We start from the raw sequence: 26,430 nt of genomic DNA, 5'->3' as shown, positions 1-26,430 counted from the left end.
GCATTAACCCAACAGGGAACACACTCATTCTCAGTAAACTTTTAGGAAACAGACAGCTTGTTTCAATAGATTTACAGTATCAGCCCCTGAAAGGGCCTGCCACAGACATAGCTCCAAGATTTACAGATCTGTCATTTCCTATGACCCCATCTAGATCTCCCCAATGGAGCCCAGTGAGTTGTTACACACTTTGTAACCACCTTTTTTTGGATATCCCACTTTACTCTTTTCCAGAAAAGCAAATAAATACATCTAAACCCAACAAAACACTTTGCACTGCTATCTGTAGGCTTCTCAACTTTCTTGCCTCCTTTACCTGCATGGATGTAGGTTCCTCCTTTACCAGAATGCTCATTCTCTGGATCAAAATTTCCACTTCACGGAGGGGGAAACTAAGGTACAAGCACTGATTTTCTCAGGAACACAAAAGAAGCTAAGCGTTCCCTGCACACAGCTTCATTTCCACTGAACTGGAACTGCCAGCTCTGGCCTTTCTGACCACAACTGAGAAAAGACAATCTCCTGCTTTTGCATTTTGTTAGGAGACATTCATGCAACATCCTGGTCCAGCATTCAGTTAAGTAGCACAGCTCTGAACAGGACCTATATACTGGGATTCCAGCCAGCCAAGATTTTCATCACCTATGTCCAGCCACTAATTTGCTGAGACAAATCTCCTTTTTGAGCATCAGTTTCTCACACTGCAAATCGGGGACACTAACAGTGACTTGTCTCAAAGTGGAAATGAATTAAAATACCTTGAGATTCAGAAATGGCAGGGACTACTGAGCTAAATAATCTCGAAGTAATTCCATGTGCTCTGGCATAGATCTGACAACAACTTATCTATATATGCTTTTAATAGAGGTTAACATTTTCATTTTCTCTGAGCATATTTTAGGCTCCATCACATAAAAGCAAAGTCTACACAAGGCACCACCAAGCAGAATGCACAATCATTAATTTCTGCAAAGCAGCCTTGGTGTCTGTGAAAACACTCCAGGTAACTCAATAAATTAGAATAATAAACACAAAGGAAACCAGAGAACAAGCAAGGACAGGGCAGAAATTACAAACAGAGTCCGACAGCATAACATATGGTACAACAGCGGTCCAAACTGGGCCTCCGTGCGGCACTGGGGAGCCACTGGGAGGCACGAGTGAGGTGAACGATATGCAAGTCTTGGTACTGGTTCCCTGTTACTCCTTGAATCTCATATGAGTAATTTTAATTTAAATATCACTGTGCATATGCCACCAGGGCCTCTCCCTGCAATGCCTGCAGGGAGATCTTCAGCTGGCAAGCACAGCGCAGCCCCTGTAGCCACAAACCCTCAGCGAAGGAACATTTGCTGATGCAAACACGAGCCCCAGCAGCAGCAAGCAGCGCCTAAGGCTGAAATGGTGCTGTAGCAGGGGACATCCGGCTGCTGTCAGCAGCATGGACTCTGGTGTCAGCTAGGGAAATGGAAAGGGCTTCATCTGCCCACAGATGTTAGACACTGCCCAGGTGTTAGACACTACTCTGCCTGCGGGCAGAGAGCAGGAGAGAGGGGGATGAACAAGTGTGCCTCTAAACAGGTTGCTTTTGGCTCCTCGATTCAGTATGTATTCCTGTAGAAGAAAATCAACCCCAGAGGGGAGCAGGAGAAGGAATCTTTAGTCCTGGAAAACCATGTTACTTTCTTGGAGAAATGTTTGCTCACTCTTAACATGCCTGTCTCATGTGACAATAATGGCAGCACACACACCCCCACTTCTCCCAACCCGGGGTGCCCCACACCAGCTCTGCCCCTGCACTCCTACACCCCTTCCATTGCTCCAGACCTATTTCTTTCCCCAGCACATCAGGCTCATGCATCTTCAAGTGCTCGCTTCTGCAGCTTCTCCTATTTCAGTCCCAAGCCTCTTCTGAACAGAAAGTACCGTTTACATAAAAATGACAAGGACAGGCAGAAAGAATTAGGTTGTGAGGAAAGATTCAGCAAACTTGTTCCATTTTCCGCCTAGATCAAGACCTGAACCCACAGGAAGCCTCCAGAGGTACTATCTGCTGCAAACGTACTGTGACATTTAAGAGACCTCCTGGCGAGTCCTGGGAGCAGAGGCATGGACTTCTAGGGGAAAGTTTTCTCTTTGCTACGCAAGGATCGATGCTATTTATAACGATTCCTGCTGTCCCCAACTGGGCATGAAGACAATCAGCATCTGTCCAGGCCCTCGGGGAGACTGCAGAACCAGAGATGTATACGTATCTGTGTAGTGGCTGCTGCTACAGCATGAAAGCAGCAGGGTGGGTAGAGAGGAGTTGTGAAGGGCTCAGCCAGGGCTGGGGAGATGAGGGGCTGAGGAAGGGGGCTGAAGGAAGGGGATGGTGCCAAAAGGGATGGGTTTTGTATGCGAGTGTCTGTTACTTGAGATCATACAGATGGTTTCTCTTTAGCTGCGGTTTTGAAAAGCCCCCTGCCTACTCTGCTGGAGGCCCTTTCCTGCCAGAGCCAAACCTGGAGCTCCCAGACGCAGGAGAGCTCAAAGGTCTTTGAAAACAGAGAGTGCATTATGCTGGGGAGCTGGGAAGTGGAACTCTATACTGGTAGTATCACGCACCTTTGTCTGCTTGTCCTGACAGGGCTAAGCCCAGGAGCAGCACTCTGACCTGGTCCTCCTGCCTGGCAACTGGTTCCCCCACAGTGTGCCTCTACCCCCCCGCCCTCTGGCTGCAAGCAGCCCCCCCTTCCTCCTACCCTGTCCTGCACAGCAATCCCCTGGCTGTAATTCCTTTGACTTGAAGAGGGGCCCTGCTCATATCCCCCTACTCCTGCTGCTTCCTCCCTGCTCAGACAGAAGTTTCCTTTCCCTTGCTTCCCTCCCTGCCCTGACACATCCCGTTCCCCACAAGAGGAAACCCCCATGCTGCAAGGCCCTCTCTGGGGCATTGGTCTCCTGCTCCTTTCCCCTACCCCAGCAGCAGCACAGACAATTGTTTTCTTGCTCCATTAAGCCAGTAAATGAGGCTGGCTTAGCTAAGCACCATCAGATGGTTCTCTGAGCCCAGGATCTGTCTCAACAGAAGAAGGAACACCGATGTGAACACAGGAGCGAAGGAGGAATTTGTGAGTTTGGCACCACGCTCTTCTACCCCCAGACACTGAGGCCAGCAGCTTCTTGAGACCAAATCAAGCAAGCTAATGTAGCCTGCAAATGTTTTGGGGCTTGGCCAGGTGACCGTGCTGCCTTCTTCGAGGCCATCCACCCTGCTCCAGGAGAAGATAAATCAATGCAAGGCAACATCTGCCAAGATATTGACTTTGGCTCTGCTCACGGACTGCCTGCACTTCAGAGATGGGTAATATTCAGCTTGATTATCTCTCACCGCCAAGAGGAAGTTTCTCTCTATGCTTAAAATCACTGGGATGAGCCAAGGAGGAATCGATCTGTGGGAGAGAAATGCTGACAAGAAAACATGAGTCGGAGACAGGATGAGAGTGGATGAAGGGTGAGCAATGAAGACAGCCTCTGGCAGCTTGCCTGGCCAGGTTAGCAATGGCCTGGGTCACTACAGCCGGAGAAATATTAAGACCAAGCACATTCATCCAAACTTTACAGCAGGCCCCTGTATGCTCTTTTCCCCCTCCCCTGAATAGCTTTTCCTCTCTTAACTTGCTCCTCACCCTCCTAAAACATCCTTTCTCTACCCTCCCCTGCATCCTCCCTGCACCAAAGTTTTCTGGTTGTTACATATGTCCCTGTAAGTCACACACTTCGCTGCTTAAGGCATGACACACAGTGGTTGCAAGGTTCGCTGCCTGCCCCACTTTGTGTCTTATATCCACCTCCCCGGTGGTGAAAAGCCCCAACATCACTCATGCACTGTACCGCATCCACCCCTCAGGTACAGCCAGAGTCTCATGGGCTGATATCCCAATGCACAAGGTGATGCCACAGCAGGGAAAGGTGACGTTTCATTAGCAGAACGCGCTGACAAAGCCTCATGAGGTGAACATTCAGCAACATCATCAAACTTTCCCAGGATAAAATACTGAGCCTTCAACCTGTTTTTCCTATCACACTTGTGGCAAAACATCCTCTAGGTCCTGTGGCCCTCCAAAGGCAGCTGATGAGAAAAAGATCTGAGACCCTCCTAAAGAAAATCATTTTTAGGGATAGTCTTGACACTGATTCCTACTTCTGTTTGCCAGATAGGTTATGTGTCACATGCTTGGACTAGACTGGCATAGACTACAGACTCCTTGGGGCACACCATGCTTCTGGGATGGAAGAGAGAAGGGCAGCCAGAGCAGAAGAAATGAGTAAGGACCTCCAGGCCAGGTTCACTGGGCTCCTTGCTGAGGTACTTCTCTGAACCTTTCAGCTGTGTTTCTGCCCATGCTCCTGCCATTCTCTGAGCCTGAAGGCTGCACAGAATCGAGCAGCAGAGGTGGAATAGACCTAAAGAAACCATCTAGTCTGTTCTTCTCTGTGAAGGATAGATCAGCTCTACTTCGTCATTTGTGGCATCTGTCACTCCTCGTTCATGTCTAGTCTGTCCTTAAAGCCTTCCAGTGATGGAGCTACACAGCCTCCCAAAGCAATTTGATTCAATGTTTTGCTATCTTTACTGTTGCAGAGTTTTTACTGACATTCAGCCTGTCTCTCTTGCTGCAATCTTAAAGCATTCCTCCTTGTCTTCTCCTGCAGAAGAGATCATTCCCTTTTTTTGGTACCTTATGTACCTACATGCTGTTATTCATATCTCACGGTTAGTCCTCTCTTCTTTAGGCCTTGCAGCCCCATTTCCATCCATCTCTCCTCACTATGCTGTCCAGACTTCTGATCATTCCTACTGCTCTCCTCTGGACTACATCCAACTGGTCCACATCTCCCTAGGAACATAAAGTACCCCAAATAGACACGGCACTCTACTTCAGTGTATACAGTGATCAGAGAGCAGGCAACACTACCGGCGGAGCAGAGACACAGCTAGAGCAGAATACAACGTGGCATCCAGTAAGACATGGAATGATGCTGTAAAATCTGCTGCATGCCCTTCATTTTTTCTTCTCTGGGAGCTGGATGGTGCTCCCACTTTCAGTTGCAGATGAAAAACAAAAAAAGGCATTTAAAAAGGCTAAACGATCTGACTATGTCCAAGGTCCTTGACCCACCTGGCCTGCACTTAAGCACCACTTCCCAATTCAGGTAAGAAGAAAGTTGCACATGTTTCTCCACCTTGGGACACACTTTTCAAATGGATAGACCTGCATGCTTCTGACTCATCGCCAGTACTGGAGACCAGCCAGCAGAATAGGAAGGGAAGAAATGCCACCCTAAAGGCCAATGAATACGCATGAAGCATGTTACGCAAGAACCCCTGTGGACCCCCTTGTCCGAGTAAAAGTCCTACAGATGGCCCATCACTAAGCACAGTTGATGCAGTGGGGAGAATGTGTGGGTGGACAGATAATTTGATATTTAGCTGAAAGAACTAAAATGGGTTTAATGCAGTGCTAGGAAGACAGATTGCCTGCAGCACCTTCTGCTCCTGATTACTGATGCCAATCTCAGGTTTCCCTTAGGTGTAAAAGCAGCCAGGATGCATGGATTTTCACAAAGGCATCAGAGTCCCAGTCCCACCAAAAGGAAGTACCACAGGAGGATAACAAAGGGTGACCAGCACCGAGGAACATCCCTGCTAGAGCACCAACAGCTGGCTTTAGTTTTCTCTGGTGTCTTATGATTCCATGCTAAAAAATGTGGAGCTGTCTCCAGAGTTCCTGGAAAGCCTCTCCTGCGATGAACAAATCTGACTGAAATGATCCTAACTCATGAGCTAAAGACCTGCTGCTTCTCCCCAAGGTCAGAGGGGCCTGACACTTGGAACAGAGAGGACTTTCCATAACATTGCACCACCACTGTCTTTTAACTGTATCTGCCTTCTTTGCCACCTTGACAAGAAAATCTCAGGTCCGCACCCCAGCACTAACTAACGTGTCACCCCACGTTAACATCGTGCAGGAATGTCAAGCTTCTCACCCAAGAAAGAGCTACAACAGAGGGGGAAAAAGCCCTCAGCAGCACCCTTCCAACTTCCAGCAGTAGAATCACAACACACCAAGGAAGCACTGTGGCATGTTCCACTGCTGACAGAAGCAAGGTGGCTTTTGCATCATCCTGTAGCCTCAGCTCTTGCCTGTCAACCACCTCATCAATGAATGGGCTCTTCTTCCACTCTCTTTCCAACTGGGCTGCAACCGAAAGCATGAGAAGCAGATCACTGGGATGCAACAGGCATCCAACTATGTTCCTACTGGGAAGAGAGAGCTTTACTGGCAATGCAGCCCCCACTTCTTACTGGCCCTCCCACACATACCCTTTCCTATGACCTCTCAGGACAAATAGGCACCGGGTGTTCTGTGTAGGAACAGAAGATAAATACACTGGGAATAGTCTGCAGGCCCAGACAAAATATAAAGAGCTGATTGAGTGGCTATGCCCAACCATAGAGCTCAGAACCTGCTCTATCATCTACAGCAGAAGAGCCAGGGCACTGCAGTCACTATGGTATTTCCCTGTCCTTCTCTGCTTTTCCCTCAGACTCACATTCTTGCTCCCAGGTCCAGAAGGGAGGAAAATCCAAAGGAGATCAGAGTTGAGCAAAGAGAGAGAAAGAAAAGGAAGAGGGGGAAGGGGCTGGAGAGTCAGGAATAAGGACGTGTTGGGGAGGGTTGAGGAGGAGATGGACTGAGACAGAGAAAGAAATAAAAGAGGGAGGGAAGACATGGAGAAGGCAAGGAAGAGATGTGACAGACAACTTCATCGAGCAAGGTGGCAGGCTGGATGGAAGAGTGTGCCAAGCAAAGGGAGCTGGATGTGATCTGCAAGAGCGGAGATGGGAGAGAGATTTCAAGTCTGTCTCTCTGACAAACTCATCCATCCTTTCTCTCTCAGTGGACAAATCTCTGCAAAAAAACTCTCCCCTTCCCTTGCTGGCAAGAGATAGCCAAGGATGGCAGCAGAGGGAAGGCAGATGAGATACAGCATGTGCACAACTCAAAGGCTTTGGGCACACTCCAAGTCTCAGCAGTAGGTATAATAACAGGCCCTAAGGAGTGGGTCTAGCTGGTGAAACAGGTAACTCCTCTTCTGTTCCTCATTAGGATGTCCTAAAATAACTGCCCACAATTAGCACACTCGAAGGGGTAGTGCCCCCATACGCTGCCTTGAACTGTTTACTGCCCAAAACCATGGCTGCCTTATGTAGCACACAGGTGAGAAAGGCAACCTGACCATACATGCTTCTTTATGCTTTCTGTCTTGGTTTTGGGGGCGTTTTTAATAAACATGAGGCCAGTACTACCCAGAGTGTGCCCCTATCCGTACCCCCCATCAACAAGTTCATCCATTTCAGACAACTACCATTAGTGGGAAGGTTGAGGGGGAAAGCCACAACAGGGGGGAGGGGGAGGGGACAGTTGCTTAGCTTCTTATCACAAGGTCCGTGGGTTCACAAGACCCAAAGTCAGCTGCTCACAACGTACTCACTGGCGCACGTAAGGCCAGTCTGAGCGTACAGCCAGCACCCCCATCTCAGCCCCACCACACCCAGGACTGATTTCAATTAAATAGCAGTGTAATCCAAGAAACAGACAAATACGCCTGTGTGGCTTGTGTGGTGGGTGCGTGCCAGCAGCTGTGGGGGCGTGTGTGTCATTTTTCTGTGGTGTGTTGAAGGGCTCTGGAAAGCAGCTTGCTCCCTCACATTTGCCACAGCCCTGATTGCCTCTCTGCGGTGCTACCAGCCACCCCAATGGTTGGTGGCACAGGGTAACTGGGTGGTGACAGCAGTGACTGGCTAGGAAAAGTTAGCCAGTGCATCCAAAAGGGTTTACTTGAAGAGGAGTGATCTGCTGTGGCCAGGGTTGAGCACTGGGGTCGTGAGGTCCCTGCAGGTTCTGCTGCTCAAGAAGCAAAAAGGTGATGGTGGGAGATGTCCGCATGGCAGGGGAGAAAACTGTGCGTACCTGGTAAGCTGTGGTGCTCCAAGGAACAAGAGTCCTGCTAAGCAGGGGCAGCCAGGCTAAATCTGTGGGGCCAGCCTGTGGAGATGGAGGCAGGGGACAGAGTCTGCCAGAGAAATGGCAGGGTGGTGTGGAAGGACCATCCCTGTTTAACCAGCACGCCAAAGGCTAAGGAGGCAGCAGACAGGAATAGGGGGAGGGTGGGCTGCAGCAGTCCCTCCCCATCTTCTTCTACCAGCTTAAAACCTCCCCTGTCCTTTGACTCAAGGGGACTGCTAATAAACCTGCCTGCTCTGAAGGGACATGGCTCATGAGGAGGGGGGCTCAAATACCCCTTCACCAAAGCCCCAATAAACAACTGCCTCAGCTGGCGCAGGCTCCCTGCTCTATAGCTGCAGGCAGGGAGACTACAGATCATATTATATTGTATTTGGCAGAGAGGGGATGATAATTTTTCAAGAAGTAATCACTCCCTGAATCCCACTTTTCCCCAAGCTCAGAGGACACCCCAGAACAGATGGGGGTTTCCTAATGTCGCTATGCTACCTGCAGCAGTCAGTAGGGTTGCTACCTTGTAGTGGTGGTGGTTTTCTTCCCTCTTAAGCCTTTTCCAATTCCAGCATGCTTATTTATGCCTGGTCCCCTCTGTCACACGCTCTCCTTTCGGTTCCCGAGATGAACATTAGGCCTGACCATGGACAAATTCCTATTGATTCCTGTTGGGAATCTGGGATGGCGGTGGGAACGGGGCTCACTATGAAGGAGCTGGTGTGAAGGAGTCAGCTAGGCTTTGTCGCTGTGGCTCCTCTCCTCCAAAGGAAAAGAAAGAGATAATGATGTTAGAACATTTTAACCTTTCTTTTTCTGAGCTTGATAGGCTTGGCCTGAGGCATCTTTCCTAGCAAAAACAGGCTGCTGTAAGATTGATTGGTTGGGTGCAGAGTTTAAAGGTAATTTTCTCTTGTCACATGCACATAAATTATTTTGGCTCAAGCTGCGATCAGCTCCACGTCTCACTTGTTCGACTGCTTTTATGCCCAGGCTCTGATGAGGGGTTATAAGAACCACATCTAGTGCTCCCCAAGCAGCATCCTATACAAATATATATCAAGAGCACCACAGGTGTACACACAAAGTTAGTGTCAGGGGGTGGGGGGTTGGAAGGGGCACATGCCTGCAAATCTGTACAGCCAGGGACTTAGAGCTGCAGAAGTTGCAGCTAGAGCCTTGTTTGCTCAGCTATGAACCTGTTTAAAACGTTCTGTCCATGAACGCCAGGGCAAGGAAAACTCATCCACTCAGATTATTCACAAGGGGGAGAGAAAAAAAGATGCACATGCACACACACAAAGGAAGCACAGCTGCAGCCAAAGTGAATTCATTTTTAACATTCATGAAAATATTCACAGAACACTTCATTGCTATTTGCCTAAATTTTGCTGTTTGGAGTAAACACTTGAGCCAGCGCAGGCTGCATGTTCTAGGCACAATACCGCCTCAGGGATTAGGGGTGGCTCTTGGCTCTAAATCGCAGATTTACACTATGTTCCCAAGTACATGTGGCCCCCTTACTTTAAGGCACAGACGCACAGTTTGCCACTGCATAGTTCTGACTTGGTTGTTGCAAAATGACTTTGCAAGTACTTGGAGCCATCGCATCCCCCATCCATCGCAACCTTATGCAACAAAGGCACACACGCCCTGCCAAATTTAAACACAAAAACAATGGCAAACAAAGACAGCTCTGGCGCATGCCTGGTCTGGGGGAGCAGACCCCTTTTCCCCCCCTCTGCTTCCCCCTCCCTCTTCTCAGCTCATCTCCTTGGTTGGTTTCTTTCCCTGAGCGTCCTAAGCAGCTCACACAAGGGAAAATGCTACAGCACACAAGGGAGACTCAGCTGAAGCCCTGAAGACAAGAGCTGTGTGCGTTGTCTCTTCCTCCTCCATAAATACAGCTGAGACGACGACTGGATAATTGGCTAAGTGCCTGTCAGCTTAATAACAGAGAGAGAAAGACAGAGAGAGGGAGAGGGAGAGATTTGTATTTACTATTCAAAGTCATGGATGCTGCCTGGCAGTGGATTTCAACATGGGTTTTGTTTGCACAGTGAGGCACAAAGTGAATGGATGTCCAGCTCTGAGTATTGGTCTCCCTTGCCCAGTCTCGTGTGAGTGTGGACAATCAGCCTGGGATGGCGCGAGAAAGCAGAGCAGGTAGCTGCCATGCAGGGACCATCGGGTTCCCAGTTAGAGTATCCCTGGGTTCCCACACTGGAAAGCACCATCACCACCCCGGCAAGATACTGTTGTCACTGGCACAGTAAGTCACACCACATTAGGGGCAATGACAGTGGTACATCTCCAACACGGTCATCCTGCTGTTCTGAGAGGAGGGGGTGCAGTGACTCTGGGAGTGGCAGCTGCACAGCTGTGTGACTACCCTTGTTTCGTTTTGCAAATGCCCAGCACAGAGGTTGGTGCTTGGGGAGCTGGAGCCCTCTTGGCCTTTCCTTCCTTGTAAATCCAGTGCTCTTCTAGGACCTCATCTAAGGGGAGCACCTGTGAAGAGAAACCACTTGGGCATGTCTCACCTCTTGCAGGAGGATAGGAGGGTATGTGCAGGGGATGAACCTCCCTACTCTTCAGAAGCTTTCACTACTTCCCTCTGCCACAGAAATGCAAATTTCAGTGGTGAAAGTGTTTCGGGTTGCTACTGGGAAGGGACAGTATTGGCCAGACCTACCGTGGTGTTAACTACTGAGCCTCAAAGAGGGAGATGCAATATTCTGTTCACTTGCTGCTTTCTTCCTTAACAGCAGTAGCAACTGAGGCACAGTGAAGCGAAAGGGCACCTCCAGCAATAGTGATGGTTGCTGAGACCCAGAAGTCAGAAAAAGCCATGCAGACCTCCAAGCATGCAGTCTGTTATCCTGTCCAGGGCTGCCTCTCACCTCTACAATGCTTGCAACTTCAAGGAGTATATGAGCATTTGTACAGCTGCACACAAAAAAAACACTTTCTGTTTTTAACCAGGAGCAAAGGCAGGGAAACACACACTTGCACACAGGCACATGCAAGCACGCATCCCCCAAACCTCATGCAGATGTGTTATTGCAAAGTCTCTGCTGAGCTCCAGCCTAGTCTGAGGGGGCTCGATTCCATCAAGTTAGCTCTGACCAAAAAGACCCAACCCCAGTGAAATCAACAGAGCTGCGGCAGGGCTATTTCTCCTCTCTTTGCATGGGGGCTGAGCACAGTGGGGGCACTCTGGGGTTACAGCTGGCCTCTCCCACACAACCAAGTTGCTCCTAATAAAAATCTGCAGAAATACACATGCACGGGGGAGGATTGGCTGTTCAGATTATTTTGAAATAGCTGTTTCCTAGGCAGAAGTGAAACTCATCATTATTAGTTCCCATTACTTACCATAAAACCAGACACATTAGATGTGCCTGAAGCCTGAAGCAAATGCTTTGGTGTCAGATTCAGCTGAAAATCACATTCGTTTCTTCTTCAGTGAGAGAAGAGTAAAAGAAAACTCAGTAAATTCCTGACCTCACCTTTGTGCCCTCCATTGCACTTACTCCAGCAGAGCACGAGTTCACACAAGCCAGAGTGAATTTTGATGGACAACAAAACTAGGTACCTTCAATGAAAATGGCTATATTCAGCCTCGCAGTAAGCCTGTTGAAGCCCTGCTGCTGCATCAGCAGTGAGCTGTGGCCCCGCAGCTCTGTCAGAATCAGGTGCCTGTGGGGCTGGATATAAAGGGCAGGTACGCGTAATATATATTTTGAAAACTTATAGTTATGAGATGGCAAATTCCAGTAACTGTGAGCTATTTTAAGACTGGGTCTTTCCTCATGACCTTCTGGGGAGGGGAGCGGAGTGGAAGAGGTACTGACTCTGAGACACTCCAGGTAACACGTACTACTATATAAATTTTAATGCCAACTAAGTAGGAAAACATATGGTACTTAGCCGCAAACTGAAGTGTGTGTGCAGACTCAGGGGAGGAGGTTAAAGCCATACAGTCTGATACTGTCTCTCCCTCTCCATCTTTCTGAATGCAAATTTTACACAGTGTTATCAAACATACATAATTTCACCAAAGAAAACACCTTTTCTTTTCTAATTTCCATTCCACATTTGCTTGTGATGGGTTAGTCCCACTTTGCAGAAAACACAGTATCACAAAGGCCCCACTCACTACTTGAGCACACCACATTTATATATTGTGTGTGTATAAGGAGAGATGTTAATTGCCAGCCTCTGACCATATACATATTGCAACTTCCTTTATCATATGTATACATGCACACTCACATATCTATGCATGTGCGCGTTCATATAATGGCACCATCTGCTGCCAGACCTGGAAGTTTTGCAACATCATCTGTTACTACATTTACACAGTTTTTTATTTTTTTATAAGGGAAAGTATCAGCAGAGTACAGCCCCTTTTGCACAGATCCCAACATACCCTCTCTTAACACATGTATGCTAGATTTGATAATGAAGGCTTTGTATATATGAGAGAAAAATAAGAGCATTTGGGACTTGTAGTCAATACCAGGGCAGATGAGGACGTACTGCGGGAAACCTCGTTTGTCGCATTTGCTGGGTTGTTGCGTGGCTGAGCCAAAAGGCAACCCAAGCTAATGGATAGGTCGCTAGGCTGGGTGTGCCAGAGCCCTGCTGTGGCAACCCTGGGCGAGTCCCCTCACCTCCGGGCACCTCCTGCCCACCCCCAGCCTCTGCCCGTCCCAGCTAATAGCCTGCATGCCCCGCGGAAGAGGGGATCCCTCTTACTCTGTGCTCGCGTGGCACTTAATACAAAGGGTGCCTCAACTTAGTGGTGGCCTTTAAGTGCCACAACAATACTACTAATAATCAAGGTTACAATTTTACTGCCAAGACTGTATTATTATGTAGCATTATACCTTTGAACATGCCTATTCTCATTTTTAGCAAAGGGCTCAGCTCAGTGCTCCCTGTTATAAATTATATGCTAATTATAAGTGTAATCTGAACAGCTTTTACTTTTCTTTTAAAATGACTGTATAGGGCATAAACTTTGTTGTGATGCTGTGTTGCTACTTTGCCTGAGGTGCCTTTGTCCTCTAGCATAGCTCCACATGTAGAATATCAGCAAAATACTGGGAGGACAAGAACAGAGTCTGCATAAATTGCTTATATTGCAAGATTACACCAGCAGCGCTATCGTTACGGCTAGTAATTTGATTCTAGCCCATCCTTTGACACATGTAACTCGAAGAAACTAAGTACCCATTAGGATGGAAGTTCCTAAATGTGCTATCACCCTGAAACTTCATAGTATTTAAAAATACCTGGTAAAAATGGAAATTGCACACTCAGTTAAATGTTGTTTTTCATCAGTGCATCAGCATCAGATTGATTTAATTCTTGATGAAAAGTTGATGCTTGGAAAAACTCAAGAACAATGAGCCAAATTCTGGCCTTGGCAAGATCCCAGTTCTCCAATGGCCTGAGCATCATCTGAGCAGTGCTCAGCAGCTCAAGCCCTGAGTCACTTGTACCTCTTTATTAGCAATCCCCAGGAATCTGCCCCAAAGACAAATGCGGTATTTCTGGCGGTGCCCTTGGGCTTTGGTGGATTTGTACTGGTATAACTGAGTGGATGGGAACAGGGATGTGACCCATTTTGGTTCCAGGTAGTGATGAGCTCCATTTCAGACGTCAGTAAAAGCCAAATCTGCCCTGTGCCAGGATTACTAAAAGACCTGGGCAACCTGCAAATCCCACTGACACCCTCAGAATAGTGCTTAAAAGGAACTTTGGGGTGAGCTGCTGTGATGGCTCCTGAGAGACCTGATCTTTCCCCCTCACATGCTGTACCTGATCCCACAGTATGGAACTCCATTGCCATTTTGCTTCTAACCCATCTTAAGGGTCAAACACGACACAGAGGCACAGTTCTCTCCCTCCCTCCCCAGTTTGCAATAGCTGCCCTTTGCTACTGCACATGTCCCACTTAGCCAACATCCTCCCTATTTCTCATCCCCCCCTAGGCTGAAAGTGCATAGCAAAGGACAGGGTTCCTGCCTTTGCTCACCCAATACCCACACAGCAAATAAGGTGGGAGAAGATGCTGAGTGCAGGTTAACAGAAAGAAAATTTGTCATTGGGGCTTGTTTTTCTTTACCTGTTTTAATTAGTTTGTGGGGATATTTTGTGTGTTTGGAGATTCCTTTTTTTTTTTTTTTTCTAACATTAAGCAGGGAAGTTGCATACAAAACCAGACAACCTCATAACTACGATCTTCCAAGAAAGACATTGGCAGGAATTGTAACACACAGTTCTCTCTCAATACTCAAAATAAGGTTCAGTGTCCTTCTTCACTTGCTGAAGACAGAGTTAAAAAATGAAACCTTAGTAAAGTCTGACAGGCTCTCTGATACACAGCATCATCTTTGAAACATCCTGCTCTCTTTTCTTGGCTGTAGCTGACCAAACACCAGAAGCTCTGCTCAGCCCTTCTCACCTGTCGCAGCTCTCAGACCCCTCCTCCCTTTTCAGCCTTGCTCTAAGGAGCGGATCATTACCCTTTTCCCTGTGGATAGTCTATCACGAGCTATTTTTATTCTCTCTCTCTCTGCAATTCCCTAACTTCCCCATGCCAAATACTCACTAAAAGTCATCAACCTTCAGCAAGGCCAACAAATGAATCAAATGTGCTGCCAGGTCATTTAGGAGATGAGCCAGTGTAGAGTTAGGAACATTTTTTAAAAGTCCCCAGCAAGGGAATATTTTAAATGCCATAGCTTTAAAAAGTCATATCCAAACTTCCCAGAATAATTCCATTCTGACTAACAAGCTGTAGATGCAGCTCCAGAGGAGTGGCTTCCTTCGGGAACATTAGGGCTTATAATAAACTATTTTTCTCTGCTTCACAGAACAGTCCACCCACCCATTCTTCCACCTACAAGTGTAACACTATCTACAAATGTATAAGGCCCCAAAGGAGGAGAATCATTCAGAATACCCTGTCCTTGGTGCTTTGCTGAATGATTTACACCACAATTTACATGAACAAAATGTTTTAGTTATATTATCACTATGCACCTTGCTTTTAATTCTTTCCAACTGCGTATCATTTTTTCTCCCTCCTATGTTTTCATTTCCCTTCAAGCTACAGGATGGAGTAACTGGGAGCTGGTAAACTGCTACTGCAAGCTCCCTCTCCCCTCCAAAGTAGATGCCTAGCAAAGATAGGTGATAGGATCTCTGTACAGAAATCTCTTACCTATCTCCCTGTGGAGGCAGAGGTCTGCTCTGAGCACAGTTAGTATAGATAATCTAATGGTTTTCCTCCATCTAGCTCTTCCCTTGGTGTTGTCACTGGTGGATCTATAGGCAGGGAGAACGAGATGCTGGGAGTTTTTCAAACACTAGGCTGTCTTAAAGTGAGTTATATTTTGGAGGGGCATAGAAAACAGTGAGGGCACAGCTAGCAAACCAACCCTTGCTTTAAAACTAAGGGTATAAAATGCCATCCTGCGAGACCTAAAGCATACCGGACAGGGAAATCTCACTCCTTCCAGCCTCGTGTGGCAGTCCTGTCCCCCAGCACAGCCTGGCTTCTGCCTCTCCTCTGAAGGAAGGACTGAAACATCCCAGAAACCTGGGGCTGTTCCTAGGGAAAGGGAGAGGAGACAACTGCCCTTCTTAGGAAACGCGAAAAGCATATAGTCGACCAGATCTGCTTAAAGAGATTAGGAAGGCAGCTGAGGGAGGTAAAGCCTGTGCACTGGCCACAGTCACTTCTGACAGAAACACAGCCTGCCAGGAACATGGTATTGCTCGGGGCAAGCACTTACAAGGCCGGATGGCGTGCCGCTCCTGCAAACTGTGTCACTTGACACACATCTGGCTGACACAGCTGGATCACCTCACTCAGGTGTTTTATTTTAGTGCCTGACATCACACTGGCAAGCCACACACTCCACACACAATCATTGAAACCACTCTCCCATGTAGCCCTGTTGAGCTTGCTTTACACGCAGCACATGCAGGCACCATCTCCACCATCCGCTCAGCCCTCTCTGCTGCAAATGCAGCTTTAGCACACAGCGTCTAGATAAACTCAAAAGCTCCAAGGTTAAGTGGGAAATAGAAATCCAGTGACCCCTGTCTGGGCTAGTGAGCTTAATGACTTGTCCGCTGCTGTATGTACCAAACATATGCTGGCAAACATCTGCCTGAGCAGCCCCTCCAAAATACATGATTGATGGAAGTGATTTGCCTTTAAAAACGGGATAAGTCAGCTGGGAGTCCTGCTAGAAAAGGGTTAATGGGATATATGAATTGCTAGTAAGTGGTAGGTAGAGGAGAGAAGCTAGAATTCAGAGGCAACACCCCTTGTTAGGTGTTTACCATGTCGCATCTAAACCCCTTCCATTGCATATGCAAGGCAGATGAATTACTCTGTAAATCCTATTACTCCGTGTGGATAAATCTTACATGCGAGTTAACAAGTCTGGAGAGCTGGGGAATGGAAGCTGCTGAACGGATATTCCAGAATCAAAACAACCCAGCACACGGGAGCTCAGAGAAGCGATACGAGTAAACACACACACACACACACACACGTTCCTCTTCTAGCATCCTTCTTCCCTGATCCCATCTTGCTAGCTCACATACCCCTCTATCATTAAATGGGAGGGATGCAGGACACAGGGGATCATGTAGCCAACCAACTGGTGACATCTAGCAGGATTTATTTCAGAGAAAGAGAAAGAAAACTTTGCTGCTGCTGTTAGCTTTGGTAGGGAATTGCTCCCTTGATGCTTCAGGGTTTGTGCACTATCAGCTTCTCATACAGATTACAGACTTATTTTAAATTACGTCCAGTAGTTTTATAGCCATAACACACAGTGTGTGCACATACTCACACGCACAGAATTTTCCTTCCATAGGGAAGTTACTGCAGGTTAGTTGAGTAAGGCAGTATTTGAAAAAGAAACCCACAAGAAAAAGATGACAGCATTTCAGCTATTTGGGATGCTCCCAACTGAAAGCCCAAGTAACCTCAGAACTACCCTCAGAAAACCTGCATGATGAATACAGAAATACAACACTCAATGCTGCCAGTGAACAAGACTTCATGTGCAAAAGACACCCTCATCACAACCACTCAGACACGCAGGCACTGCATACACCCATTTACTTAGCCTTGCAAAAAAACAACACAGTGTACGAAATACAAGCTTCATACATGCTGAAGTTCTTATACCATTTTTTTCACCAGCCTTTTCAACTACTGCATCCATCTCCCCTCCCTACATGGCAGAAAAATAAATAAATAAAATTAAAAGCCAGAGTTTCCCAAAAGAACTTGCCTGAGAGTTCTGGCAGCACCAGGGATAAAGTTTTTGCATAGGTACAAAAAGAAGTATGGGAAGATCAATGGAACATCTGGCAAGCGCAGCTGGTTCCCTTTTCGATTTCTCTATTGATACTGCAGGTCTGGTGGAAAATGTACATTCAACGAGTGCTGGCTAACACAAACAGATCTTTCCCCACTGAAATTCTTTTGATCCAGAGCACTACACAGAGGAGAGTGGTGGCAAGAGGTTTTTCAAAAGCTTTGCGATTTTTTTGTTATATTAAAGCACAAACACACACGCAGAGCTTGTTTGTAGCAGCTGCTGCTGTTGCAGTGCAAGAGGTAAAATAACACACGCTCATGGAGACGTATACACACAAATCTATATCGCATCACATGTATATGTTGCATACATAGAAATACAGATACACACATAGAAAAGGAAAAGTTGGCAAAATGCCCTACCTGAGGATGGCTGTGTCCCCCTGCCTCACGGTGATGTTATCGGTACCTCGGGTAAAATCCACGCTGCGGACTGGCAGCCCTGTAGGGAGAAGGCAAAGCAATCTCAGTAGGACCAGCGGTAATTGTTTCCGATCAGGCTGAGCCCTTGCTACCATGGCTGGTCTCGTCGAGTTTCACTGACTGTACTCGTCTCTCTCTTTCTCTCTCTGCGTGTGGATGTGGATAGATAGATGTAGAAAGAAAAACAGTAATAATAATGTATAACTCTCGCTCTGATCGACAGCCCCAGAAAGGGGAGGTGATTTTACAGTCCTTCTTAGCTGCCACTTTCTCTTGCTCTTTTCAGTCTCTTGCTGGCTTCTTTCCCCCCTCTTGTCTTTCTTTTAAGGCTTTCCAAAAAAAAGTCTTAGCACAACCTTCAATTAAAAAAGGAAAAATAAAAATAGAAAGCAAGAGGAAAAAGTCAGGTAGCAAAATAATTAAAAAACATTAACAATTAAATCAACCCGTTTGGAGTGATGGAGAAAAAAAAAAAAAAAAAAAAAAAGGAAAAGGAACAAGACGAGTCCTGCGCCGCCGGGCTGTGCGAGGGGATGGTCCTGCTCCAGTGCGCGGCTGTGCAGCCTCCCAGTCCCGAGCTCCTTTCCTAACCCACTTTCCCAGGCGGAGCGAGGGAGGGAGGGAGGGAGAGAGCGAGCGAGAGGAGGGAGGAGGGAGGGAGGGAGGCAGGCTCACTCCTGAGACGGCAGCTCGGCACCACGGCGGCGAGCGCGGGAGGGGAGCTGCGAGCGGCGCTCCCCGTCCCTCTCCCGGGGGGCGCAGCCCGCGCCGCGGCCCCCCTTGCCCTCTCCGGGGAGCGGGGATGTCCCGGGAGGCCAAGGAAACGGCTCTGGGCCGGACCTGGCTTTCGGGAGCCGGACCGCGGCTGGGGAGGGGGGCACTGCAGCAGGGAGAGGGGGCATGGGAAGGGGAGAGGGCTGGAGGGCAGAGGGGGGAAGCCCCGAGGGAGAGGGGGCTGGAAAGGGGAGGAGGGAGAGGCAGAGAGGGAAGGGGATGGGAAAGGAAGAGGGTCTGGAGAAAGGATTGGGGGAAAGAGGGAGAAGGGGAGTGCGAGCGGGGAACTGGATGCAGAGGAGAAGGCAGGAGCAGCTGCCAGAGGCTCAGCGGGAGGGAGGCACCGGGAGCGGGGCAGAGAGGATGGAGGAAGATAGGGCCAATATTCTCAACAGAAAATACTGAGGAAAGGGGGGGCGGGAGGGGGCAAAGAAGCTGTGGCCAAAAGTGCAAACAACTTGGCTTTGCGGCCTGAAGCCACAAGCTAGCTGATTTAGAGAGCAGCATTCTTGGCAAGTGCCTCTGCAGCCTCAAACCTTGCTTTTTCCCCCTCTCAGACTTTCCTCTCACCAGATAAACAGTTGTACATCCCTCCCTCCGCCTCCCTCCCACCTCCCTCCACTCAGCCCTTCCCGCCCCCCACCTCCTTTCCCAGCCTTTGAGGGATGGACCGCAGACAATGCTGGTATTGAGCCTCCCGCAGTGTGAATACTCGGCCTGTCCTCCCCGATTGCCAGCGCCCGCAGCTGAGCCCCGAGCCCGGCGGCAGCAGCAGCGCTGCCCACCCGGGAACGCTCCCACAGCTCACATACCATCGCTGTCGCAAGGGAAGGGAGATTAAATTAATGGAGAGGAATAAGCCGTGGGTTTTACTGCTGACGCCTGCCTGCCATTCCCCCAGTCCGCTCTCCTCTGCCTGCAGGAGGGATAAGGAGAGCTGCTCCTAGGGATGTTGCACTAGTGTAACCCTTCTGTGGCCAAAGCACGGTGGGGCTGGGAGGGGGAAGAAAAGAGGGAAAGAGTGGTTTCAGGGGGGTCCAAAGAAGCAGGTACAAGAAAAGCTAAGGGGAATTCTGCAGAGAGTTGCTATCCTGTGCCGTCACAGCGCTGCTGCGTGTGTATGTGTGTGTGTGTGTGTGTGCAGGAAGAGGAAAATACAGGTCTTGTATGGTGCCTGCTTCACCTCTGCTCCTGGAGCCTCACGGGGATATGGTGGACCCAAACTGGAGCATCATACAAATGGCCACATGGGATTAGATCAAAGGTCCCTCTAACCCTGTGTCCTGTCTCTGAGCACAGCCTAAAGCCACTGCCTAGGGCAGAGCACAAGCAACAAGGCAAGCAGTGGTACTGCCCCAGGGCACTTCTCTAATTTCCAGTGATTTGTGGCTAAGGCATGTCCCCAGCCAGTAGTACTGTCTTTGTAGTTAATGGCCCTCGACTGATTTTCTTGTTCCAGGAATTCATCCAATTGCTTTCTGAACCCCCAGAAACTGGCCCTTGCAGCCTTGGTATGGAAAGGCTGTACTGTCTATGAGCACTTAAACAATCCTTGTATGTGTTAAAGGCCCACAAATTAAGGGCAAAGGTCATGACACCGCTGCTCCAGTGCCACGCATGCAGCAGTGAAAGAGATAAGAGCTTTGTATTCAAGCCAAGGGGTGAGCCGATTCAGACATTTCCCCTGCAGGAGACTTGGCACAGATGGCACCAGAGAGGGAAAGCAACAAGAAGGATCTAAGGGGTTAATCGACACACTGGATGTTCCCAAAGCTACTCTGGAGAGACATTTCACCTGACATGGCTATTGCTCTTAAGAAGACCATGCTGCTGATAGACTAGTAGCCACCACTCCAGGGCAATGGACAGCACAAGGATCAGATCAGACTGCTGGCATCCCAGATGATGGGCATCACCAAGATAAAACCTCCGCAGTATTATGATGGAGTTTGAGTACAGCTAAAAGACCTGTCCCATACGAAGTTACCAATGATAGAAACGCACCCCTCTTGCAAGTCAGTGTGTCTCACGGATCCTTTTTACATATGTTTCAGCCACGTTTAATAAGAGCTATTGTATGTTAATTAAATGCCAGTGGAGTAAGGAAAACATATTTGTCGAAGATTAACTATTATGCAATGCAAGAAGCATCTGCCACCCAATTGCTAGAGCTCACTAAATATTTCCTTATCTCACAGTATTTACTTAGGAGGCAATAACTATCCAGTTAAATCTAAATTTAATGCTTAGTTAAATATAGTTCATGGAAAGTGGCACCAATATGTTTTATACAGAGAACGCCAGAGGGGGTTTCAGGGAGGGAGAAGGAAGGAATCCTGTCCCCAGACTCCAGTAATATCCTGACTCAAGGTGGGACTGCACGTGGCCATGCCTCCCTACAAAGTAGGACGTGTCACAGCAGACTCGGGGGCCCCTCTCTGCTGAGACGGAAGTACAGTGGAAGTCTTCATCTTCTTACGCATTTATACAATCCTCATTAGAATCACCGTAGCATATCTATTTAATAATAATAATCATAATAAACAGAGAGACGAGGAAGAAATTCCCTTGAGGGTCTCATAAACCTTGGGAAAAATAAAGCAAAAACAAAACCTAAAGCTGATAGGTCTTATTTGCTTTTAGAAGCGTACAGAAGCAAAAGGAAGAAGTTGCCTGGGTATAAAAGGCCAAACAAGCAGGAATCACACAAATCCTAGGAGAGAGCCTCATGAGTAAAATAAATAATGTTATTTTTGTATGTGTTCCCAGAAGAAAGAACTCTCTGGACCCATCTCCCCCTGCTGGAAGCAGATAATGAAACAGCAGGTCTGCTTTCTAACTCTCCTACCTTCTGAAAACTTGAGGAAAAATTCAGGTAAACAATCACAGAATCACAGAATCACAGAGGTTGGAAGGGACCTTTTAAGATCATCTAGTCCAACCAATGAAAAAAAAAAAAAAAAAAAAAAAAATCAGAGCACGGACACCACAAATCCATAGTGCCATCTTTTAATGCCATTTACTAATATTCGTGGTAGGTGCAGGACTGGCAGGGCCAGCCTCACCAACCAAATGTTGTCACTATGCTGTTCAGGAACGGATGGGGCAGCCTGAGCCCATCCCTACAGGTACCACATCACCCTCCTCAAACGCAAAACACTTACAACCTGTTCAAAGGGAACATGGCCTAGAGCAACACCCTTTGATGACTGCGGGCTGTACAGCACCACCAAAGACATGACAGAAATGCTTGGATGACAGGTTTAGGAAGGTGTCTGTGTTTCCACGTGATGGGTGCGGGATGGCTCTGTGTGTAAGCTGGAAGGAAAACAGCATGAGTAGACACAGTCTCACTCTCCCTGGCTTTGAGGGAAATGTGCTGAAGAAATCACAGTCTGGGCATCTCAGCTGGCCAATGGAGACAACCTCCATGCTGGCCCTTGGTAGGCATTCTCTGCTGAGATATGCAGTCCTGAGATGCTCTGGGACTGGTACTTAGGTCACCTCTGCCTACCTGTGTGGCAGCTCAGTTTCATAGTTACTCAGGGACTGACATTGTGAAACCATGAAGTGCCATCTGCTTTTCATGGAGAGCCAACAGACACTGAAAGCATGGACTCTGGCCACAAGCAGGGGGATGGGGTTTTTTTTGCATTTGAGGTGACTGAAAGCAAAGAGCAATCCATGGAAACTTCACACAATGCCAACTGCAACAGCCATCTGTATGATGTGGATGGCTGCCCTCTAGGATCTGAAATGAGGCTCATCAGCTCCCACCACAAACAGACACAAAATGGCAACTGTTGTCACTTGACTTTCATTCACTACCAACTGCATCAAAACTGGCGACTTGTTCCCAAATACTGCTGGAATCGGGGAAAAGACATTTCTGAAAAATAGAAAGAGAACTGGTCACACAAGTCTCCAGACACTATCATGACCAACACAACTGTGTTAAGCGGACTGCATAACTGCTCTGCCAGCAGAGTCCAGCGTCTAGGGACTTTATTCAGGCTATCTGCAACGATGAGTGAAAACATATGATGTTTTGTGAGCTATGACATGTTTAGTCAAGATACACTGCTGTACTCAGCAGCAGAGGCTGCTCAAAGCTCCTAAGCCATGCAGAGAAAATGCAGTTTTGTTGCATTGGCAGAGGAGTTATGGAGAGGAACAGGGAAGAGCCAACGGGATTTCAGCACCTGGGGAAGAAGATTAAGGGTACATAGTCAGGCAGTGATGATCTCTCCTTCCTCCCTGTACCTGCAGCTCCTACATGTACGCATTTGTACCCTGCTCTGTAAGGGCAGCATCCCACTCCAACTTATTAAGCAGCTACATTTTACTTTCCTTTGGTTCCTGGGATACAGGGAGCCACAGAAGTAGAAGAGGAGGGAGAAAGGCAGGGCTAGCAGAGAGGCAGAAAATCCTTTGAATGCAGCAAGTGCCTTTAGAGGCAAATTGAGGAGGAGGTGGGCTTTCAGTGGTAAATGCCCTTCTCCTCAGACTCCAAGAGTGAGTTCCAGTAGGCCATAATCTGTCTATTCCTGCAGCTACACCTGCCTGATAAAGCAGCCTCCATCTGTATCAGGCCAGAGTTTGCTGGAAAGAGAGGAGAAATAATTTCCCTGAGACAACTGTAAAGAAGAAAGTCTGCTAAGGACAGGATGCTGTCTACCAAACTTGGTCCTATGCCAACTGAAACATCAATGCCACTTACTCACATTCTCAAGGCACTTACGGAGGACACGTTATAGGGAAAAATTCTGCAGTTTGAGAAAAATATATGTGTATGATGGTTCTATCTACTAGAAGCAACTGTTCCAGCACATACTTTATTTTAAGACATGTTTTTTATGAATATTTTGCAAGTCTATAAATTAATCTGACTTTAGATGCTGAAAATCAGTCATCTTAGGCCTGAGACTCATACCCAGACATGTAATGCAACAAGACCAAGTTTCCTCTGAAGTAAGAACCTCATTAGGTAGAAGGATTTACTGCGTTCAGAGTGCTCAGATAGGTCATAACTGTGGATGATAACATGCATGCACAACACCTCTTTCTAAGTGCAGTCACTGAGCTGTAACAGAACTTCCTCCAGTACAAGAACAATAGCTGATTTTCGCCAATTTATAACCTTATTACTATGCAATCGATCTAGTTTCACAATTGATCACTGTAGTGTGGACAATTTAGAGGCCAAGGGCCAGGTTCTCAATTGCTGTAAGCAGACATATCACCACCACTGTCAAAAGAGCCATGCTGATTTCCACCAGCTAAACCCAAGGCCTTGAGCTTTGTAGTTCATCTCCTTCCCTGCTGCGTGGGTAGAAAACGTTGTTATCACCTTTGAAAGAGAAAACCTCATTCGACTGGATAAAGGGATTTTGTGCTCAGACTTTTCAAAAAAGTCTCACCATTACTTAAAGACCAAATCTAAAGCTTGGGAAGGAGGAAAATAGCAGCCTGAAGATGCCTTTTTTCAGCAGGATACGACCGAGTGGGATTAAAGAATTAGTACTGCAATTGGTTTGTGGCCTTAATTACTGGTTGCTACCACAGCAAGGGCTTGTAGAACTACAAAGTCATTAGCAACAGGTCCTTCCTACTTGAGAGGAACAAGAAAGAGAGAACACTTCCTTTTTAGTTAAAACAAAAGTTGCCCTTCGGGCCTTACAAATGCAACAAGCATAAAAGCAATGGGTAGTATCGAGAGCATGGCGCTGCCTTTTTCCCCCTCAAAGGTCACATATCATTAGCGACCTCCTTACCAATCCCTCAGAACCGGGCTTGGCAGCTGCTGTTTGTCAGAGGGTGTCAAATCACTTCGAAACCACGGGAGGCCACGCTGCCCAGCGACTGCTGCTGCGTGGCAGGGAGCCAAGCTGCCTGCCGTCTCCCAGCTGAGTCAGCAGCCCCGGTGGGAAACTGAGTGACCTGTTCTCCCAAGGAAGGCCGGCTCACGGCATCAGAAGCAGGGAAAGGGCTGATCCCGGTTCTGACGTTTCTCGTGCGGACAAGGTATTATGTTGACCTGTATTTTCCAAACGTGGCTATAGGAGGTAGGCATGCAAATCTAGACAAGCAGTTCACACCTCCCACTGAGGACAGCTTCAAGATCAAGATTCTTTTTGTATTTGGAAGTGAAATCATTGCTTCACCAATGTAAAGTAACACTTGATGAGTCAGGTGGAGCCAGGGTTCAACCCTACAGGTCTTTAAATAATTCACTTCCCACAGGAAGGCAATAGCTTTATCTGCTTAGACCTGTTATCCCCCCAAAATTTTCATCCCTATGCTGGTGAACATTTACAGCCCTCAGCACAAGTAATTGGGATTGACTTCACAGAAGAAGGCTAGAGTATTTAACAGTCCCTCCCAACACATAAGCGATAACTCAGAGGTTGGGATGTTCTCCTAGAACATCCCAGTTGGGACTTGGGAGATATCCAGTCCCAATTTCCTCAGTGAATTTGGGTAATTCACTTAATGAGGCATTCACAAAGGCGTAAAAAGCTAATCTGCCTAGGCTCCCTCTGCCCTTAGAGAGATAATCTCCTCTTGAGGGCACTTCAGAGCAGATGCCTAATTTAACCATTTAAAATTGTCCTGTCTCTCAGGGCATGTCAAAGTTTCCAGCTACACAGCAGAGATCCTAACATACCCTTAGCTTCCCATAACATTCAAAGGATGAAGCACCGAAGATTGCAGGGTGATCTGATGCTACGATACAGAAAGGCCCTGCAAGACACAATCTACAGAACAGGTCAGGCGTGATCTATTTCTAACATACTCATTAACAGGCCCCAAAACAATTGCCTGGCAGTTGCAAGGGATGCTAGGATTGCTACAGACAAGAGTTCTATACAACTAAGAGATGGTCAAACCCATTCTGCTGAGCCTTGCTGTGTATTTGGTGACCTGCTCTGCCATGGAGTTCTCAACACAATGCTAACAGATGAGAATGATCACTCTGACAGTGATGATTCTCACTGAAAGGATACAGGCTATACATTTTTTGATCATGCTTTGTTTTACACAACATCAGGCCTACTGGTAACAGACGTGGTACACCTGTCTCAAAGGGGGAAAAGGATCTTTGTGCAGGAGTTAGCAAAGCTCATTGAAAGAGCTTTAAACTAGTTTTGAAGGGGGAAAGGGATAAAACCAGGCTTGCTAGAGATAAGCCCGAGGGCAGCAGGTCAAAGTTTGAGGGATAGTTTGCTGGCGAGGTCCTTCGATCTGCTGTCTCAGTGGAGCTAGGGGATGGAGATCCATGCAGCAGCAAAGATGCAAGGGTTATTGATGCGTTAGAAACGATGGAAGCACCTGAGAATGGTCAAGTAGGAATTAGAGCTTTTCCCTCAAAAAAGGTGAAGGGATCAATAGCCCAACTGAAGCGCATCTACACCAATGCACATAGCATGGGCAACAAACAGGAGAAGCTGGAAGCCATCATGCAGCAGGAAAACTATGATACAGTTGCCATCACGGAAACATGGTGGGATGACTCATGCAACTGGAATGCTGTAATGGATGGCTATAAACTCTTCAGAAGCTACAGGCAAGGAAAGAGAGGCAGTGGGATAGCCCTGTATGTTAGGGAGTATTTTGATTGTCTAGAGCTTAATGAAGGTGACAATAGGGTTGAGTGTTTATGGGTAAGAATCAGGGGAAGATCAACAAGGCAGATATCATGATGAGAGTCTGTTATAGACTACCCAACCAGGATGAAGGGAC

At 47.6% G+C, this 26,430-nt stretch overlaps 1 protein-coding gene across 2 annotated transcripts in view; it reads right to left on the bottom strand.

Annotated features, from left to right (window-relative positions):
- Window positions 1-18,474, bottom strand: part of LSAMP (limbic system associated membrane protein) — a 313,903-nt gene extending 295,429 nt beyond the window's left edge. Inside the window, exon 1 of one of the 2 annotated variants that reach the window (XM_074156510.1) lies at window positions 17,854-18,474. In XM_074156510.1, the coding sequence (XP_074012611.1) occupies window positions 17,854-18,008 (155 nt within the window). In that variant the 5' untranslated portion in view covers window positions 18,009-18,474. The remainder of the gene's footprint in view (window positions 1-17,853) is intronic. The other variant, XM_074155709.1, reaches the window with a different exon arrangement.
- Window positions 18,475-26,430: the final 7,956 nt, after the last annotated feature.

This window comes from Numenius arquata, chromosome 1 (genome assembly GCF_964106895.1).
Source record: "Numenius arquata chromosome 1, bNumArq3.hap1.1, whole genome shotgun sequence".
Lineage (NCBI taxonomy): Eukaryota > Metazoa > Chordata > Aves > Charadriiformes > Scolopacidae > Numenius > Numenius arquata.
The sequence above is the reverse complement of the archived record's forward strand: the minus strand, read 5'-3'. Positions and strand labels throughout refer to the sequence as shown.